The sequence below is a fragment of the Squalius cephalus genome (genome assembly GCF_949319135.1).
Source record: "Squalius cephalus genome assembly, chromosome: 4".
NCBI lineage: Eukaryota > Metazoa > Chordata > Actinopteri > Cypriniformes > Leuciscidae > Squalius > Squalius cephalus.
In genome coordinates this window covers 4190012-4210570 of record NC_137125.1, presented here as the reverse complement: position 1 = coordinate 4210570, position 20559 = coordinate 4190012, and the positions used below count along the sequence as shown (strand labels likewise).

The window sequence follows — 20559 nt, the reverse complement described above, 5'->3', positions numbered from 1 at the left end:
ACATAGAATTGTTGCATTTTTTAATGACTCACCTGGCCCACTGTTGACGGTGCAGAACTCATTATGTGCTACATATGAAAATGAACAAATCTATATCATACGATAAATACTATGTTGACCAGGAACAGAGGGCCTCCAGGACCAGTCCAAGCCCAGCCAGGGCCCACTCTGGCTGGGGACGGAAAACAGAGCGAGCTGGGCGCCCGGAGCTCTGGAAGTCCTGGAGGGAGAAGGCCTCCAGGACCAATCCAAGCCCAGCCAGGGCCCACTCTGTTTTATACTACAGTTAAATCATATCAAAATGAACATCAGCTATGCTAATTATTTCCCATCTGTTTTTCTGTTTTCATCTCGGGATGCAAGTCCCGAGATAAGAATAGTTCGACGACTCGACGCCTGTGAAGAGACGCCTCGACGCCTGTCAACTGTATTTTTTTTATGTACATTTTCTATAAAGCCGTTACACATATTTATTTACTGTTTTCAAAATAAAAAAAATCCCTAAAGCTTTTAAAATCTTTGGTTCTCTCCATCCTTGAAAAGATTTTAAATATTTGTTCTTTAATAATGCATATGTTTGCAAAATAAATCATTGTTTTTTTTTTTTTTTTTGCATGTTACCTACTCCTATAGTAAGTGTACAGAAAAGTAGATGTGATCTCTAAAACATTGCTAAAACAATAAAGCTTGTTAAATACATGTAAAATAGTAAATACATGGATAAACAAATGAATCGTGGCCGCTCATTTTTGGCAAATATATCCCTGAATACTCAACTAAAACCCATAAACAATATATCATTCTTTTCAGCTAGATTAGACGATTACAAAAGGCGGGTTTCCACAGAGATATTTCGCCGTGGGTTTAGGGGTAGCACATGTCATGTCTCCCCTGTTAGCCTGGTCTCAACTACTAGTTTATTGTTTACTTTAACCCCCTGAGGTCGGCAATCACGCCGGCGTGATCTGCTCGTTTTTTTATATCAGTGCAAATTACTCTGTTGATTTTGATTTTACATACTTGTATTGTACATCATTCAAAACTGTTAAATGTCTTCTTTTATTTGTGTACACTCATAATAAAAACAAAATGTTGTGTTTTTCGTAAAACAAAGAAAATAAACATGATGCGCGTTCTGCCGTCTCTCTCAATGTGAAACTCATTCTGAAACGCGACAGAAAATGACCTGTAACTCAGCGAATGTTTGTCACACAGACTTGAAACGCATGTCTATACAACGCTTGGAATCTCTATTTTTAAAGTATGTAAATTATATAAAAAACAAATATTCTATTTTTAAGTAATCCATACGAAAGCAGCGGCATGTACAGTTTCTCAAACGCGTCCTCATTAACTATAATGTGACCACACCCACGCGCGCACGAGCGATTGACATGCAAATGATCCATGCGGAGAAACGCAGACCTGTAAACGCCCTCATCACCTCAAAACAAAGAAGCAGAGACTTCGTAACTTACTCTTCTCTGCTTTCATCGGGTTTGGACAACATAAGCTGTGCTGTGCTGTGCTGTTTACCTTGAATTTACCTCGGATTTACCTCAGAAGAACGCGATTTAAAGATGAGAAGATTTTTAAGGTAAGACATGTTAAACTGGTCGTGCCAGATTAAAATGTATGTTATGAAATGAGTTTGAAGTAAAAACATGAACTAAGCCTAATGTCATATATGTACATGTAGACAGAAACATGAAATGTGAAATGTGAACTAGAATGATAGGCAACCTTTCAGTGCTTGTATAGCCTACGTGTTCAACACAAGGATGTTTTTATATTCTAATAAAACACAGCATGGTAAAAGTAGGCTAATATATATATGTGTGTGTGTGTATTCTGTACATTTTAAAAAGCTATTAACCTGAAAAATCTAAAATATATTCCCCAAATTGTGCAGCATAGTTTCTCTTGATATCAGCATGTTCACAGCTGTTTTGTTGTTGTTGTTGTTTTTAGAGGAACAAGATGCCACTGATAAGTCCTGCTGACTTCAACATTCACATAAGTCTCCATACATGAACATGCTAAAGTGAAACCATGGAAATGAAAGGTATGTAGCCTACTATGTTTCAGGAATGGCACAAAGGTGTGTGACAGTTCAAGTCTCTGTCTTTAGTTCAGTGTGTTAAATAATGTTTTTTTTTTGTCATTATGTTGTGTTGTAAATACATTAAAAACAATCAAAAAGCCATTCTTTTTTAAATCTCCTCATTCTTTGTGCAAGGTTGCTCAGAATGGCAGGGCCTGATAGCTCCTAATAGGGCCATTAGGGAGTGTCTTTTGTCTTTCTCAGGTGAGAAAAGCTTACATAATAATGAGATGTCCACGCCTCTTGCATAGAGCTTTCTCACACAAAACACGTCGTAAAATTTTTAAATCAATATATTGTCTTCTCTGAATGAGCAGTCAGGATGATTTTCACATAGTTTTGAAGCAAATATTCTGGGCTACGTGATACAATTTTCAAAAGTCTTATGAAGAAATAATCAGTATGGGTTTCATGAGCTTATTTCAGTGACAATTTTTTTTTGTTTTTTCACAAACCACGCATAAATGTTATTATCTCAAAACTACACATTTTCCTATAATAGATGTTCAGGTTAGTATTTTTGCTCAAACAACCAGAGCCTGCAAACCAAAGTAACTCACAGAGAGAGACAAAGGATATGCAAATTACAAACACACCCCACTCCAGGCAGGCAGGTAAGGACAGCATTGAGGCTCATTGCTGGATATCTCTTCAAACAGTTAACTGTGTCATGAAAGGTGAGCAATTTTTAAATTAAAGTGTATCCTATAATTTCCTTCAAAAGATACCGATTTGTTTATCTTGCCAACAGCAGATAATTCTGTGTAGTGTTTTGAAAGAAGTGTATTTTAGAACTGCAAAGGCAGGTGCTAGTGGATTTTTTTTCTTAAGTCAGCTTGGTTTTAGCTTAAGCCAAGGCCTCCCCCAACTCTCTCTCTCTCACACACACAGCACAGAGTCCATTGAAATGTTAATGAGTTGGCCCACTGACATGCTGTTTCACTCACAGCTGAGCACATTAAAACTACAGATTAAATCTACAGAAAAGTATACGAATGATCAATAAAACACAGCTAAAACAATAAAATATTGTTTGGGGCCTAATACGTGTACTTTGGCCTGCTATGGAATTGTTTATATTTTACCTTATAATTATTTCCTAATCCTTCATTCTTAAACCAGTATTATTTGTTGTTATTGCATGACTGTAACCTTTTAATAATTGTGTAATAAACTACAATTTCCCTTAACCAATTGTTTGATTTCACTCTTTCTAGTTTCAAATAGAGCACCAAACTCTTTAAAATAATCAAAATAACTAAAAAAGTTTAGAATAAAGAGTAAAATAAACATTGACATGAAGGATCATTAGTTAACTTAATTCAATTTTTTTTTTGCCATATAACAAGACAAAATATCTTCTTTAATTTTACTATTTTATTAAATGGATCTTGATCTTGAAAAAATGTTGCATATTTGGACTGGAAACAAGATAAAAATACCAATAAAAGCATTATTTGTTTTCTTTTTATATCCTCTAGATTGTTGGAAGAAATGAAAACTGCCGAGCAGAAAGTAGAAGAAGCAAGAGCTGAGCGGCCACAGCCAGCACTAGCGCCAGCGCCAGCCCCAATACAAATGTATTTCATTTTACTGCAATACGACGTTCTTTAATTTTACAAAATCATGAACGAGATGATTTTTATTTGTATTGTTGCTACTCAAAGCAGTAATTCATTGTCACTTTATTTATTATCTTGTAGGCCAATGATAAGACCCAGTTTTGTATTGCTGATAAGACTTGGACCACAGCCAGCTCAACCACCAGCACCATCACCATAGGGGCCACTTTAAAGGTATTTTATTTCACTGAAATACGACATTTAATGAACGAAATGATTTTCGTTTGTATAGTTGCTACTCAAGGTATTAATTCATTGTCACTTTCTTTATTAATTTATTATAGGCATCGATCGGACCAGACCCAGCTTTTCAGGATTATTTTTGAGAATATATATATATATATTTTTAAAATTTTATTTTATTTATACATTTGATATTTTATTTAATAAAAAACATTTCTTTAACAAATGTTTGATTTCATTCTTTATATTATTAGTAACAGTTAAATTTTTCAGCAATATATTAGTTTGTACAATCGGCTTAAAATGGCTGTAACTCAACTAAAACCCGTAAGCAATATATCATTCTTTTCAGCTAGATTAGACGATTACAAAGAGCTAGGCAAACCAACTACTAGTTTATTGTTTACTTTAAAATAGTGCATAGGCTACCACCTAACTGCACGTCCTTTTTATTCTTTGTTTCATTTTTTATGCTATTTGATAAGCGCACGTCTTTTCGAGGAGAAGCACAGCCCCTAACCTGGCTGGATGACTGAACACATCAGGCCATTGATTCACCAGTGGATTCTTGTTTAATGTCACAATACTGAGAGTTTTGAAATGGACTAACAATGGTTTATGACCCTGGGAGCTTTGGAATGAGTGATGCTCATGTAAATGGAGCACCAGGTGTTCATAACATTGTTTAGTTCATGTAAATGGAACCTCAGTGTGAACATTGAATTCACTGAGTGAATGTCATGGAGATGTCTGACAAACTCTATGGTAAGACTCTCTATAATATTGTACACATATTTATGCTTACCTTTTATACTACAGTTAAATCATATCAAAATGAACATCAGCTATGCTAATTATTTCCCATCTGTTTTTCTGTTTTCATCTCGGGATGCAAGTCCCGAGATAAGAATAGTTCGACGACTCGACGCCTGTGATGAGACGACTCACACTGATTGTTCACACACATTTAAAAAAAAACAGAAAACTATATCATACCTGCAAACTTGTCGCTTTTCGGCGACAATCGCCGTTTTCTTGGTCAATTGGGTCATTTACGTGAATCGCGTAGAACCGGAGAGTTTTTTTTGGGGGGGGGGGGGGTATTGTTTCTCACAGTAACTGCCATGCAGGCTAGAATTGCGAAACATTATTGGATAATTCTTATAATCGACATTTCTCTGGGCCAATCGGAATCTTAGCACTTTTTCTCTTGGCCAATTGGAATCTTAGCACTTGCGTCAGAATCTTGAAGCACACAGCGTCAACTGAGCTCGGCTCGCCATTAGATGAGACGCCTGGCTACCGTGCGAGTCTAATAGAAACTCACGCATGAATTTTCCTGCATTGAACTTGTTTTAGCGCCCGCCAAAGTGAATTTTTGTCCCGCCAAAGTCTTATTTGATCGGTGAGTAATGTAGATGAACGGCTGCGTGTGTCACAGGGCGTATGTTTAACTGAAAGAACGAGAGAGAGAGAGAGACCGTCGCGCGCACTCTCTGTGTAAACGACTTCACCGTCTCCAAACTAGGCGCTGTGTTGCTCTCTCCCTCGCACATATTAATCAAAATAAATCGACACGGTGGTAAAAGGTCGGAAGACCAAAGTTTCATGTGGAGCATTCGGGGATTTTTTTTTTTTTTTCCTGAATTACTGCTGGATGTAAATTGTGCTAAATAAGTTTCCTTATCTTCTCTGAAAAGCGTTCCGGACATTCAGCTGACATAAAACAACACTTTAATTAAACGAAATAAAACTATACAGTGATGAAATGTTTTCTATGTTGACACAAATCTTGGATGTCCATGTCGTAACTGCTGGGATAATCACACAACGCGCATTTCGCGAACTAATGACTCCTTTGAACCGATTCATTTTAATGAATGGTTAAAACAACAGTGAACTCAGGAGACGTCTGAATCGGTGTATAACTAATCAGTAAGTTAACACTTTACAATAAGGTTCTATTTATTACATAAATTATATAAAAGTACAGTTTGCTAACTCAAGCTAACCTTTAAAATAAATAAAACCACTTGTTTTTTTTTAAAGCATATGACTACATTTTTCCACACAGTGCTATCAAGAATCGATAAGAGAATCGTTAAAGAATTGGATCGATAATCAGAATCGTCAGTGGCATTATTATTGATAAAATCTTATCAATTCCCATCCCTATGTGAAGACAGTAAAATTATAATCAAACATTAAAGAACATACATGTTTTTTTAATAGTTTTTTTTTTTTAAGAGTTAAAAGATTAAAACATTTTGCTAACATGACTTATTGTGTCACTGTCAGTCTTTTTACATCAGAGCAAAACTAGGGTATGCAGATTAACTATTATTGTTATAGATTATTCATCAGCATGCATTGATTAATCCCATGGCATGTAGCAAAAAAAAAAAGTTAGTCTCCTCCACACACACACACACACACACACACACACACAGAGTCCATTGAAATTTTGTGAAAATAGATTTAATTAGAGAGTTGCGTGACATTTTTGTGTCACTCTCTCCTCATGAACTTGGTCGAGCAAGAGTAGAGTGGTCGAGGTAGTTGAGGACACAACACCCCTAGAAAGAGGCAAATTTAGGCTAATTAATTCTTTTCAGTGTTAATAATTTGACTTTATACTATTTTATTAACAAGGTTAATCAGAGGGACTCACTTTAAAAGGTGAGTAAAATATTTATTTTTATTTAAAAAAAAACATCAGTCATCATCCTCCTCCTCTTCATCGTCAGCAAAGTACTGGAGATAAATAAAAATCAAATGAATAATTAACACCAGAATAGCAACTAGATAGTTTGACAGCCTACATTGAATATATTCATTACCTGTAAGTCAGCATCATTTGCCCCTTGGAGGGGGAGATTGGGGCTGTTGGGGGGAGGAGGAGGAGGAGGAGGAGGAACATTAACTCCTCCCATGATTTCCTCAGATGAGGATGTGTGTTCACTATCCTGCAAAATAACACAATACAACATCTGTCCAACTGCACATCATACGATAATCTCTGTCTAAAACAGATGCACTGTTTAATGGCAAGTGTACTCACAGTGTGACTCAAGATTACCGTGGATGTCTTGGGGAAGAAAGAAAAAAAAAACATGGAAAAAATAAATGAAATGTGAATTATTACCACAAGCTTTTATTTGTTATAAATCAAGTTAATAAAGATTAAGATTTGGCCAAATGAAAAAGCATTTTCTATCAATATTTATTTCTACTTACCAAACTCCCACTTCCACAAGAAGTGGTCACCCCACTGTCGCTCGATGGACCATTTCCCATCTTCTTCTGAGGAAACAAAGTCGTTGTGAGCATTTCTTAAAAATAAAATCTTTATAAATAAATTAAGAAATGCAGTTCTTATTATTTGTATGTATGTATATATATATATATAAAGAATATTTTCCACCCCAGTGGACAATAAAGATTTATTCTATTCTATTCAAAATAAAAATCTTTTCTAACAATCTTTACTGTCACTTTTTGAATCCATTTAACATTTACTTGCTTAGTAGTATTAATTTTTCCCAAGAAATAAATAAAACAATGACTCACCCCAAACTTCTGAATGATAGTGAAGTTTTTTCTGTCTACATGAACAGTAGCGCGGTACAAGCTAAGACGTCGTGTTGATAAACTTTGACCCTCAGGCTGACTTTCACACCTTTCCAGGGTCGAGTTCACACCCTTTACAGGGGGCTGGTGGGGGCAAGGTGAGCTCTGATTGGCTAGTTTGAATACCAACTCAAGGGTCATTGCAGGTCAACTCTTGAAACAAACAGTTAACTGTGTGTCTTATAACAAACAAGGAGTATCTTTATGACAACATGTGTCAATATACAAAATGAGAACGATGTCCTAACGTTTTTATTTTATTTATTTACGCCCGTCGCCGCTGAATACCGCAGCTAGGAATAATGGACTAGGACTCCGGTTCTATTTTGTGGGTTTCTGGAACCCGGGGCCATGATTGAGAGGGACGGCCGGGGGCATTCGTATTGCGCCGCTAGAGGTGAAATTCTTGGACCGGCGCAAGACGAAAGCATTTGCCAAGAATGTTTTCATTAATCAAGAATGAAAGTCGGAGGTTCGAAGACGATCAGATACCGTCGTAGTTCCGACCGTAAACGATGCCGACCTGCGATCCGGCGGCGTTATTCCCATGACCCGCTGGGCAGCGTGCGGGAAACCACGAGTCTTTGGGTTCTGGGGGGGGAGTATGGTTGCAAAGCTGAAACTTAAAGGAATTGACGGAAGGGCACCACCAGGAGGGGAGCCTGCGGCTTAATTTGACTCAACACGGGAAAGCTCACCCGGTCCGGACACGGAAAGGATTGACAGATTGATAGCTCTTTCTCGATTCTGTGGGTGGTGGTGCATGGCCGTTCTTAGTTGGTGGAGGGATTTGTCTGGTTCATTCCGATAACGAACGAGACTCCGGCATGCTAACTAGTTACGCGGCCCCGAGCGGTCGGCGTCCAACTACTTAGAGGGACAAGTGGCGTTCAGCCACGCGAGATGGAGCAATAACAGGTCTGTGATGCCCTTAGATGTCCGGGGCTGCACGCGCGCCACAATGGGCGGATTAGCGTGTGCCTACCCAATTTTGGAGTGATTTGTCTGGTTCATGAGCTATGAGTGAATAGCCCTCTTCAGTGAGTCCAGGGTAAGAGATGCTTCCCCTGGGCAGTATTTGGGCCTGGACCCACTGAAACCTCAAAGTGCACTGCTTTAAAACAGTGCTTATTATTAGCTTTCCCTTTGTGCTAAATTGATGTGTTTGGGGTTGATGGAAAGGGTAGATTCAGTTCTACAGTTTGGTATATCGCAACTAAAAATCTGAGTCTCCTGGCCTGGTTATTTTTTGAAAAAAATAAATAAAAATAAAAATAAAAGAGAGAATAGTGCCTGAATTGGGTATATTGTAATGATTATTGATAGCTTTCCCTTTGTGCTAAATTAATGTGTTTGGGCTTGATGGGAAGGGTGCATTCAGTGCTACAATTTGGTGTATCCCAACGGAAAATCGGAGTGTCCTATAGCCTCAAGAGAACAGGGGTCAAACGAGGCCTTTTTGAGGTCATTCAGAGCTTGGCTGTGGTAGGTCCACTCAAATCACCAAAATGTGTCTAAATACGCTGTGAATGTGAATGTGCATTATACGCTGAGTTTCGGTTCATTTTTGAGACGAACTCCAGTTCACTTGCCGGCGCCTCCAATGTCGTGATTGTCTGCTATATACTTCTTATAAATCAAGGCAATTGGTTCATGAAACATTGATTAAAATTAAGATATAATTAACCCCTTACCTGACAGGGATCACTGGTGATCCCAGATTATTTTAGTTCAAAATATGTTTGAGCTTATATATCTCAATATTAATAACAGTCTGGTTAATTTTGAGTCTTGAACTATAAACTCTCAAGGGTTGGCTTTCTAAATGTATGTGTGTTATGTTTCTATTCAGAATTACTTATGAGCAGTAACCTTTTTATTTTGGGCATTTCATGTATGCAGCACTTGCCAAAATTGGGGGTGATGAGCAAGGGGTTAATACAAAACGAAATTCAATTTAAAGAAAGGCAGCTGTTCTGTTTAAGGTCTCTGTGAAAGTTTTAAAGTCTTTTAGTGCCGCTTTCAGAGCGCTCGTCTGTAACCCGAGAACTGACACGTTGTTTTTTCCCTCATAAATGCGAACATGAAAAATAAAATAAAATGAATATTATAATGTTTTTTTGTTGGATCAGACAATGATTACCAAACTTCTCTCTCATATTGTTCCTCAACCACTGAAAACGGTTTAAAAAAATCGAACCAAAAGTCTAATTATTATGGACAGAAGTTAAAAGTGATGGGTGCACAATGACCCATGACGAGTCGTCCCCACCGAAATCGATAAAGGGAAACATGATAATATAAAAAGTACTAATGCAGAAAAGCGCATTACAACCATGTTAAAGCTATTTAAAACGTTCTGATGCAAAAAGGAACTAAATGTAAAATTAGATAAACTAGTAATGATATTGCGCAAATGCTCTCGGTCTCTTCAAAGGTCTTCGCGAATTATTGTGTTAAGACTCAGTTATCATACATCACGTCTCTTCTACTGTAAGTACATAGAAAAAAAAATGATGCGCGTTTGAGTCGGATTTTTATGAAGAATATGTGACTTTTTATGTAACTGGCAAAAGAAAACTTTGCCAACCAAACCTTGCCAAAACGCGTGCATGTGTATGACATCAAAGTACTGCCAAAGCACCGAGAATCCCTGTCATGTTACTTCAATATCATACAGTATGCTCAGCATGATGTCGAGCACACATACAGTATTGTCGTAAGTATGGCCACATGAAACACGACTGCCATCTACAGGTTTTAGTATTTCCTGCGTCCAACACCTAATCCCCCTTCTGCAGAATCCCGCAGAATTTCGGAAGTGCTCATGGCATTCTTCTCTCAGAGACGCGCATTTTTAAAGGCCACATCTGTAACTCAAACTTCATCTGTAAAGGTCTACTACAGTATATTCAGTCAAATAGTCAAAATCATTTACTGTATTCATTGCCAGCAAACTCTGTTCTAGCACAGAACCTCATGGCTGTGCTTCATCACACCTTTTGATAACACACTGTGATTAAACCAAATGTTCTCATTACATATTACAATAATCTTGTGTTTGAAACAATGATTATGTGGACTGAAATGTGTATAACTGTAATGCAAGCATGAGTTCAGGTTTTAAAAGAAAGACTAGCTGTGTTACAAGTGTGATCAGTTTGGATTTTTGTATTAAGAGTTTTGAAAATGTGCACCTTACTTGTGAAAATAGTACCAAAGCGAATAAAAAAAAACTGTATTTGTGTTTGGATAAACAACCAGAGCCTGCAAACATATACCTGTCCACCGGATGGCGATGTGGATCTAGAATCCTAAAAGACCATGGAGAGAGTGGGGGGGGGGGGGGGATGTTTGTAATTAGCATTTCCATTGTCTGTGTGTGTGTGTGTGTGTGTGTGTGTGTGTGTGTGTGTGTGTGTGTGTGTGTGTGTGTGTGTGTGTGTGTGTGTGTGTGTGTGTGTGTGTATGTGTGTGTGTTGGTGTGAAAGAGAGATTAAGTTTAAATCTATTTAACTTTACAGTAGGCTACATCAAGTGCTACTGATTCTTACGTATAAGTCTATTAATCTGTGAAATGATAGGATAATTGCAATGGTAGGCTACTAATAAAATAAAAAAATGAAATGATTATAGGTTAAGGTAAATTGCATTTTATTAACAAGCAAAGGTTACATTACAAAACATAAACAAAGGATTATTTTAGAGTTTAAACTCTAAACAAGTATAAACTCATTAAAATATATGAACGTACTGTCAAACCTAAATACATGCAAAGATGTCAGCACAAATAATAAATATTGCATGTCTATATAGGCCTATGTCTCTCTATGCATGTCTCATCAGGCCTGTTCTCCTTGGCTACCTGTCATCATGTGTCATCTTCACTGTTATCATCATCATCATCATCATCATCATCTGTATCACCTAGCTGTTTTCAGTTATAAATGTTCACTAAAATTAAAACAAAAAAGGCACTCATTTTCTCCCTAAACATAAACAATCACATGTGTTAGGCGCTGAAAGAGGGCCTATGGCTGGGCCTGGACGCGACGGTAACCCACGGTGGAAATGTATCCGTCGTTTGCTTAGCTCTTTGTAAACGTCTAATCTAGCTGAAAAGAATGGTACATTGTTCATGGTTTTTGGTGCTTTTTTCGCGGAGATATTTGCCGAAAACCAGCGGACGCGATTCAAAATGGCGGCCGCGGTTGTGAACGCGAGAGTGCTGCCTCTCTATGTAATCTTTCTAATCCAACAGAAATAGCACATAGAAAGACGCACGCCTGAACGTGAGATTCCCAGCATGCTTTGCTTATGGTTGAAAGAGAATAAATGTTAAATCAAAATAAATATTTTTACAAATTATATAACTTTGCATAATTAATGCTATGTTCATCAGTGTGTTGAATTGTGTGTGTGGTGTATAACAGGATTTACTTGAAATACAGAAATATAAGAAATACAGCATAGTTTTTAGGATTTTTAGGCAAACAGTTTTAATTTCACCATACTTATTTTGTTAATTACCATTCTGTATGTTTATTGTGTGTGTATATATATATATATATATATATATATATATATATATATATATAGAGAGAGAGAGAGAGAGAGAGAGAGAGAGAGAGAGAGAGAGAGAGAGAGAGAGAGAGTTGGGGGGTGTATGCCTGCAGCAATAAAAATGAATTTCTGCAAGCCTGCAAGCATTAACCATATGCCTATATTTGAAAAAGAGCGCTTCCCCTGGGCAGTATTTGGGCCTGGACTCACCGAAAACTAAAAGGGCACTGCTTTAAAACAGTGCTTATTATTAGCAGCTTTGCTGTGGTAGGTCCACAAAAATCACCAAAATCTTTATAAATGAGCCAAATCCTAAGCTATTTTCATCTATTTGCATATGTTTAAAAGAAAGGAGGGAAAAAAGGATAAATTGTATCTGGGAATGGAAATATTGTATGTTTTTCTTCTCTCAATAAAAGTATAAATATATTTATATAGTAGTATATAGTATAAGTATATTCAGTATAAATAGTCAAATTATTAACACTTGCCCCACCAGCAGTTTACACATGAAACCAGTCAGTGCCAAAATTGTATAATTTATTTTACAGTTTAAAAAAAACGCTCAACTCTTCTCCAAAATGGTAACCACCTTGAACCACCTTGGTTCTAATAATTCCATGTAATTGAACATAATACACAATTGCACAATATCAAGTCCGCCCCATTTCTCGTTCCCTGTTCATGTGACAGAAAAATCTTCTCTTCCCATTCTGCATTTATACTTAAATATAGATGTACAAACAGCAAAAGACATTAAATTACGTTGCATTTTGCTGTTGCACAAAGGTCACCAGTTTAAAGGCCGGTTTTAACAAATGCTGAACTCTTCTCCAAAATGGTAACTTCTTGAAATGGTTCTAATAATTCCAATGCAATTGTTAATAACTGACATAAACGTCCTCTTCGCAGACTATAAACACAATTGCACAATATCAAGTCCTCCCCTTTTCTCGTTTTCTCAAAAGCACGTAATTTTAACATTTATTCTCTCTTAATTCAACCATACGCAGAGCATGCTGGTGACTAGATCAGAATGAATTAGAATGAATGAACGATCGTGACATCACCGCGCGCCCACTGAACTGCGCAAAAACACCACTCAAAATCATGAACTATATATAATTATTTTCAGTTCGTCAAGACGATTCGAACGAGCTCGGTGCTCGCCGAATCCGTTAAGTTTTCGCTGAGATATTTGTGTGTTTTAGCGGTCTTTTAACATTGACGGCGCGGCCATGTTTTATTTTGATGCAATGCACTCTGGGATATGACGTCTTTGATTGTACCGCGCTGCTGTTCATGTAGACAGAAAAAAAATTCACTTCCCATAATGCATTGCAACAAAAACAAACATGTCGGTGCCCTGTTCAGTTATTCTAATACATTCCACATGTACGTGACAAGAGGGTGAGAAGAGCCTTCAGGAGTGCCAGGCAGCAACCAATGACCTCTCTCGTCTGCACGCACAGTAAGTATTTACAGCAGTCCATAAGTCCATAAATATCTGTTGGATTAGCATTAAACTAATAACGGATTTGTGCATTTATTAAACGAATCAGTCTCTAGAAAATTATATAATTCAAGTTTGGGAGTTTAATCTGATATTTCTGCCCCATTGCAGCTACAAACTGCCCAACATCAAGAGCCAGCAGATACGCAGGACAGTGGAGACAGATGTGGCTGCAAACTTCTCAGAGGAGCAGAAGGCATGAAATTAGCAGTTCTTTTTTCCCCTTCCTTCTTTCTACGACGAGATATACACTGAAAAGTAAGCTACAGCAGGGCCAAATGTTTAATAGACATATATTTTTGTATTTAGCCATCTGTGCTCCACCCTGTGTTCGATGGTACTCAGTTGCCCAGAGCAAGCCCGAAGTTGCCTTAAGTCCGGATGAAGATGAGCAGCTTGGAGACGAAGACCAGCACATGGACGTCTCCCAGTACGTAAGCGCAACCAGGTATGGCACCTTAATCTTTAAAATTGAAGTGAAGTGCACCTTAAACTATACTTTGACTTCTTTCATGTTTTTAAGACATTTAAAAATCTTTGCTTAAAGACCCACTCCGATGAAAATCATGTTTTTCTAGGTGTTAACATGTTCTTGTAGCATTTTTCTCATGTTAGAGGACACATCTTGAGAAAAATAAGCTTAAAGTTGTATTTCTGAGTATTTCTGCATTCAAATGTCTGTGAATCAGTAGCAGACGCAAAAATGCCATTTAAAATAGACTGGAGTTGTGACGTAGTAACTCCACTGGGCGGGGCCACAAGCTCATACCACGCCCGCGCCCGCTCAGGTTCTGAGGAGTAGAGAAGACGATGGCGGATCAACACGTATGTGCGGTAGCGGGTTGCAATGCTAAGAGGAGAGATAGTGGTATTAGCTTTCATGCTTTACCCAAACATGTTGCTGTAAGAGATAGATGGATTACGTTCCTTGGTGGTCACGGTAATGTTAAAAATAACACATCGGTTTGCGGTCTGCACTTCACTGAAGAATGTTTCACCAACTGGCAGGAGAAAAAAATGGGCTTCGTCACTAAATTATTTTTGAAGCCTGATGCAGTGCCGTCCATCAAGACATCATCAACTGGACAGCCTGTGTCTTTACCGGTAAGTTTTTTTTTTTTTTTGTCGGGAGCTAGTTCAACGATCCCGCCTGTTTTGCTAGCACAGTGCGGCCAAAGTGGCGCTTTTCTGTCAGGAGCCAATTCAACGATCCCGCCTGTTTGCTCGTTACATCAGCTAACGTTATCTACCTGGCAAAAAAGTCAGTGCTGCATTATGTGGCAATTCTCTGTTAACTTAGCTTCATCTGTGTTAAAGCGATGTAGATTATAATGTAATATAATGTAATGCGTTGTACAGGGGCTTTTTTTGAAGTTGTGTTTTGAATATGTGAATGTTACAGATACACACACACACAAGCCGTTGCATGGCATTGTGAACCGAGCTCCGATAGTGGCGCTGAAATTGGAACACATGCTGTAACAAATAAGTCACTTCACCGTCTATCAATCGTCATCTAAATTCCGCGCTCGTTCAAGTAACGTTAGACTAGCACACGCAGGGTGGCGACGAGTTTAGCCTGTCGCAGTCGTTTCATCACTTCTATATTGACTATATGACTTCTACCTTACTAGGTGACAGCTAGGTGACAGCTAGCGGGAGGGAGAGAGAGCTCTCAGCAACGAGGAGGGGGAGGGTCGTCTCCGTGCCAACGGCTCCGCCCACAACGCAGAGGCGAATTGCTAATGAGCTACTGCCGCTCTGCTGAAGCAAAGTCCCAGAAAACGGCACAGGTTTTGTGATTTTGGCTAAAAATGGCATAATCATCATTTAAAGACCACTGAGAATGTTTAAAAATAGCTCAAAATATGATCGGAGTGGGACTTTAACAGCTTGGGGACGAAAGTGACGACCATGTTCCCTCTCAACCTTGCATTATCTGGCAAAAGTGAGGATGAAGAGAAGCAGCTTGGGAGAACCTCCACTGCAGTATTTGGAGAGACTTCTGGCAGATGTGACATGCACTTCAGACATGTGCGACACGACCGTGTTCCCATGTTCACATAATTAGAAATTATTACAAGATATTTGTTACATTGTTTTTATAAGTTTTATCTGTGTCTGGCACAAGATGAAGAGCAGGTTGGAGAGGCCTCCGTCTTCACTGCTTAATGTGTGTGTTCTTTCTTGTTTAACTCTTCCGAGTCGCCGATCACGCCGGCGTGATCAAATCACATGACCAGTTTAAGACGTCGAAGCATAAAAACAGTCACGTTGAGCGCTGCTGTCCACTTCTGTCGAAAGTGCTGGCTTGAAACTCTATTTTACTTTTTGTTTTGTGTTGATAGACCAAGTAAAAACGGAGATATGATAATTTAAACTTTATATAAAAAAAATATTGAAAATATTGACGCGTTCATAAAGAAACGCAAGATGGGATGCGACAGGCGTTGCATTTATTCTCATAACTTCGTCGGTTTTTGTCATAAAACAAAACGGAGAAAAATGTGTGAATCTGCTGACTCTGCTCTTCAGGCTGCACATTTTAGGGAGTGGAGGAGGAGCCAACTGAGCAAAGAAGCGAAATTGAAAGGCGCCCGCGGGAGTCGGGAGATTGACGGAGTAGACAGAGAGACATATATAGAAAGAGAGAGAGAGAGAGATATTATTGCTAGTTTTTGGATAGATTTTGAGAGTATTTTAGGAGTAGTGTATATAGTTTAGGTAGTTTTTTGTGGAAGGAAAATGAAGCGAATGTCTTTGGTCTCATTGTTGACAGAAACTGTTTTGAGGAGTGGCACAGATAAAATAAAAAAAAACTCACCTGATATTCATTGTAAATAGTTAAATAGTATATATAGTTTGATTTTGTGTTCATTTTACCTTTTGTATAGTATATTTGCACTTTTTAGGAACCCCTCTTACTCAAGAAATGAAAGCCCTGTAATGTAGCTGTCTGTGTAATTGTACATGAAGTGTTTTGTAGAGTTTCTAAGCAAAAAAGAAAAGAAAAAAACGCCTATTGCCACACCTGCGTTTTGCTGTATATAGTTAGATTTGATCTCAATTTTACCTTTTTTATGTTGTATTTGCACTAATTGGGAACCCTCATACTCGGGAATGCAAGGCCTTAAATATAGCTCTCTGTATAATTGTGTGCATAAACTTTTAAAAAGTGGCAAAGCTAAAAAGAGGGAAAAAAAAGCCTATGGCTACACTCGCTTTTTTTTTTTTTGTAAATCTTTTTTTTTTTTTTATATATAGCTTGATTATGTCTGAATTTTACCTGTATATGTTGACATTTACAACTTGTGTTTACATTTTAAACCTTTTAAAGTGCTTCATTGAGCACGTTTGTGTTTTTTGTAGTAAAAAAACTACTTTTTCTATTCACATTTTGTGTTTTTTGTGTGATTTTGGGTCCAGTATGTTGATACAGTACATAAAAGGGAAAAAACAATTGTCTGTTCATATAGGTGATGTTGTGCTGAAAAAAACAATACCAAACATTGGTATGGTAAACATTTGTTTATGTCGCAAAATAAAAAAAATAGAAAGTACTCAAAAACGGCCAAAATAGCCCAAGACTCCGAAGAGTTAAGGTTCTGTAGTTGACATGTTCTTTTTGCTATTTGAATTTCTCCTCTTACTTGTTCCAATTCTTTCTTTTTCATAATCTCTGAGAGTTCATCAGTTTTGTTCTTACGCACTGTATATAAATCTGTTGTCTGTATTGTAACATGTTGTGTATATAGTTTGCCTTAATTTAAAAATCCACCCGCCACAGTGACTTTTTACCAGCCAGTTTTTTGGGGTTTTTTTTGCCTCATAAAAGGTGAAAAAAAGGAATTGCACAAACATTTGTTCTTTAACTTGTAAGAATACACATTTAAGTGCTGTCAAGTTATTAACGAGATGAGATCCATACAAGTAATAATAACTCTTAGGCCCGGTTTCACAGACATGGCTTAAGCCAGGAGTAGGCCTTAATGTGTACTAGTTAAACTGGGGCATTTAAGTACCTTTCATGAACGTGTCTTAAAATAAGCTTAGTTAGTCTGAGACTACAGAGTCCTGGAGTAAATTAAGTAATCTTAAATGAAAACACCTGGGATAGGCCTGATTAAGTTGAGTATAAGCACATGCCGTTGGGCTGATGGTGCTCATAAAAACCTGGAATGGACCAGAAAACATTATTATCGGTGTACATTTTGACACAAAGCAATGGCAGATGCAAAAAGAATTCGTTCCAAAAACTTCAGTGAGTATGAAAAAACACTACTGAAACAAATTTTGACCAACCATCCAGTTATTGAAAGTAAAATCCACACTACTGCTAGTGAGCAAAAGAAAAGGAGTGCTTGGAATGCAATTTGCAATGAATTTAATGCAAATGAAAATGCAACCACAAGAACAATACAACAACTTCAGGTGAGATTTCTTAATTATTATCATTGCTCATTTCTCATTCATATTTTTGGGACAATTTATAATGAATGATTTTTGCCTGTATAGACTCTGTGGAAGAACCTTAAACTGGCTTTAAAACGACAGAATGCAGAGATCAGAAGACAGCGATTTACTACTGGTGGTGGACCACCAAATAAAGACAAAACTGATGAATTGAGTGACTTGCTGTCTGGAATAATACAGCACCAGCAACCTCTGGATGGTATACCAGATGATGATCACTTGAACAGTTCAGATGAAGATCTGAGCACAAATATGGTATGTTAGAAAGAAATTGATTTCTTCCTTTGGTACATATATTCCACTCTGTCAATTTTTATTCTTCTTTCATTGTAAGGATCATGTGAATTTATTTGTGCCTCTGTTTTTCCCCACAGAAGAAAGGAATCTGAACGGGTTGGAAAAGCCAGAGCACAGTGAGTGTGTGCCTTCCACATCTGCTCCTGCATCCCTGAGAAAAGATGCTGCCACCACCTTTCAGCAGAGAACAAGCAAGATGACCATCCATGAAAAGTTAGCCAGAGAATTTCATGAGGAAAAAATGAAATATCTGAAGGAAGAACATGAAATGAAAATGAGAATTCTACAGGTTGAATTGGATATGAAGTTGGAAGAAAGAGGTATGATCCAAAAACGATACAGTAAGGAGGCAATTGTGATTACCAGCCATGGTGAACAATATGATGTATAAACAATAAAAACAAAAATAAACCTTTTGTCATTTAGATATTCATGACTGAGTGTATTTAAACAACCACAAACTACATTTTCAACCAGTATTGGTTTAGTAATTTTTTTAAAATTTTGCTGCACACTATTTTAATTTTGTACAGAACAAAAATTATCAAGGCAAAATAAGGCATAATGAATACATTCCATATTGAAATACATCTCATCTAGCTGAAGTGCTGCAATGTGAAAGCAACTCTGTGTGCAAGTCCTCGTTGGTCACTGGCTGCCTCAGTCATGGGCACATCTGCTTCATCGTCATCTTCCATTGGAGGATCAGGACAGCAGCGCTGCTTCAGGTAGTTGTGCAGCACCGCTGTAGCAATGATGACCTTGCAGCATCTCCTTGGCCTGAAGCGAAGTGTATTACGTAAACACTGGAATCGATTTTTCCATATTCCAAACATGCGTTCAACCATGCCTCTTGTTCGGATATGAGCTCTGTTGTATTTTTGCTGCTCAGCTGTTGTGGGATTTATGTATGGAGTGAATAAAAAGTTACTCTGACCATATCCACTGTCACCAAGTAGAAGTCCACTATACTGTCCACTCTGAAACTGAGCACATAATGAAGAGTTGACAAAAATCCTTGAATCGTGAGTTGAACCTTTCCAGCGCTCAACAATGTTTGAAAACTCTAAATTAGGTGTACATACACCCTGAACGTTGATAGAAAACCAGTTCTTACGGTTCCTGTACTCCTCAGCATCAGGGGTTGATGGACACTTGACAGGAACATAACATCCATCTATACAGCCAATGACACCTGGGAAGTGCCCATATTCATAGAATTTCACTTTATATTTGGCTTGGTCAGCAGCATCAGGAAACTTTATGTAAAGACTCCTCAGTTCACAAATGGCTCTGCTGACTTTGTGAACTATTCTACACACAGTTGCTTCACTGGCACCACACAAATCACCAGTTTCACGGTGAAAGGTCCCGGACGCAAAAAACCTCAGTGTGAGCAGAACTTGGAGAGAAATGGGTAAAGGCCTTCCTCTCAGAGACAGACAGGAAAGTCTAGGCTCAAGCGAAGATATTATCTCCACTGCATTTTCCTTGGACATACGAAAGCAGTCTTGAAAAGCTGTGTCATCAAAGTAATGTAATGGATCACTCCTATCCACAAGTACTCTGGCTGGCCTCTTTTGTGCATGTTGGTTTTCATTTAGATATTCCAAATATTCCATGCTCCCTCACAAACAGTACTAAGCAGGAGTTAAACCTGCCTCTTTGAAGGATTAATTTAAGATTCAATTTAGTCATAGACTAGCTATAATCCTTCCTCTTGCAATCGGCTTTGTTTAATCCAGAACAGGCTAAATCTTTGACTATTTTAATATATATCTGTGCAAGTCGCTTTGAGTTAAGACAGCTCAAGTGGGCAGTTTAGTCTGGGACTAGGCTTAAGCCATGTCTGTGAAACCGGGCCTTAGAATACAGATATAGACCAGCTCGTAAACAAATCACACGCGGCTGTGTTGATGGCTGGGCAGTTGCTAGTTACAGCGTTCAGGAACCGTTAAGCAGAACTAAATTAATATTGTTATTACTGGTAAAGTTACCGGGTAGGCTACCAGATATTTTCTCACCGATTCCCAACTCCCAACATCTGTGCAACTGTCATTGTAATGTAGCCTATGTCAGCGTTGCATTATCTCATCTCATCTCACCAACAGTTTACTCACACATTCAAACGTAACTTAGTCAGAGAAGGGCCTCATCTTTCTCTCCGATCACAT

The 20559-nt window shown here is 38.0% G+C and overlaps 1 protein-coding gene across 1 annotated transcript; it reads right to left on the bottom strand.

Annotated features, from left to right (window-relative positions):
- Positions 1 to 18981: 18981 nt before the first annotated feature.
- Positions 18982 to 20007, bottom strand: LOC307156934 (putative nuclease HARBI1; the record flags this gene model as incomplete). The annotated part of the gene is made up of 1 exon (XM_079868650.1): positions 18982 to 20007. One exon carries the CDS (start codon positions 20005 to 20007, stop codon positions 18982 to 18984), a length of 1026 nt encoding a protein of 341 aa, XP_079724776.1.
- Positions 20008 to 20559: the final 552 nt, after the last annotated feature.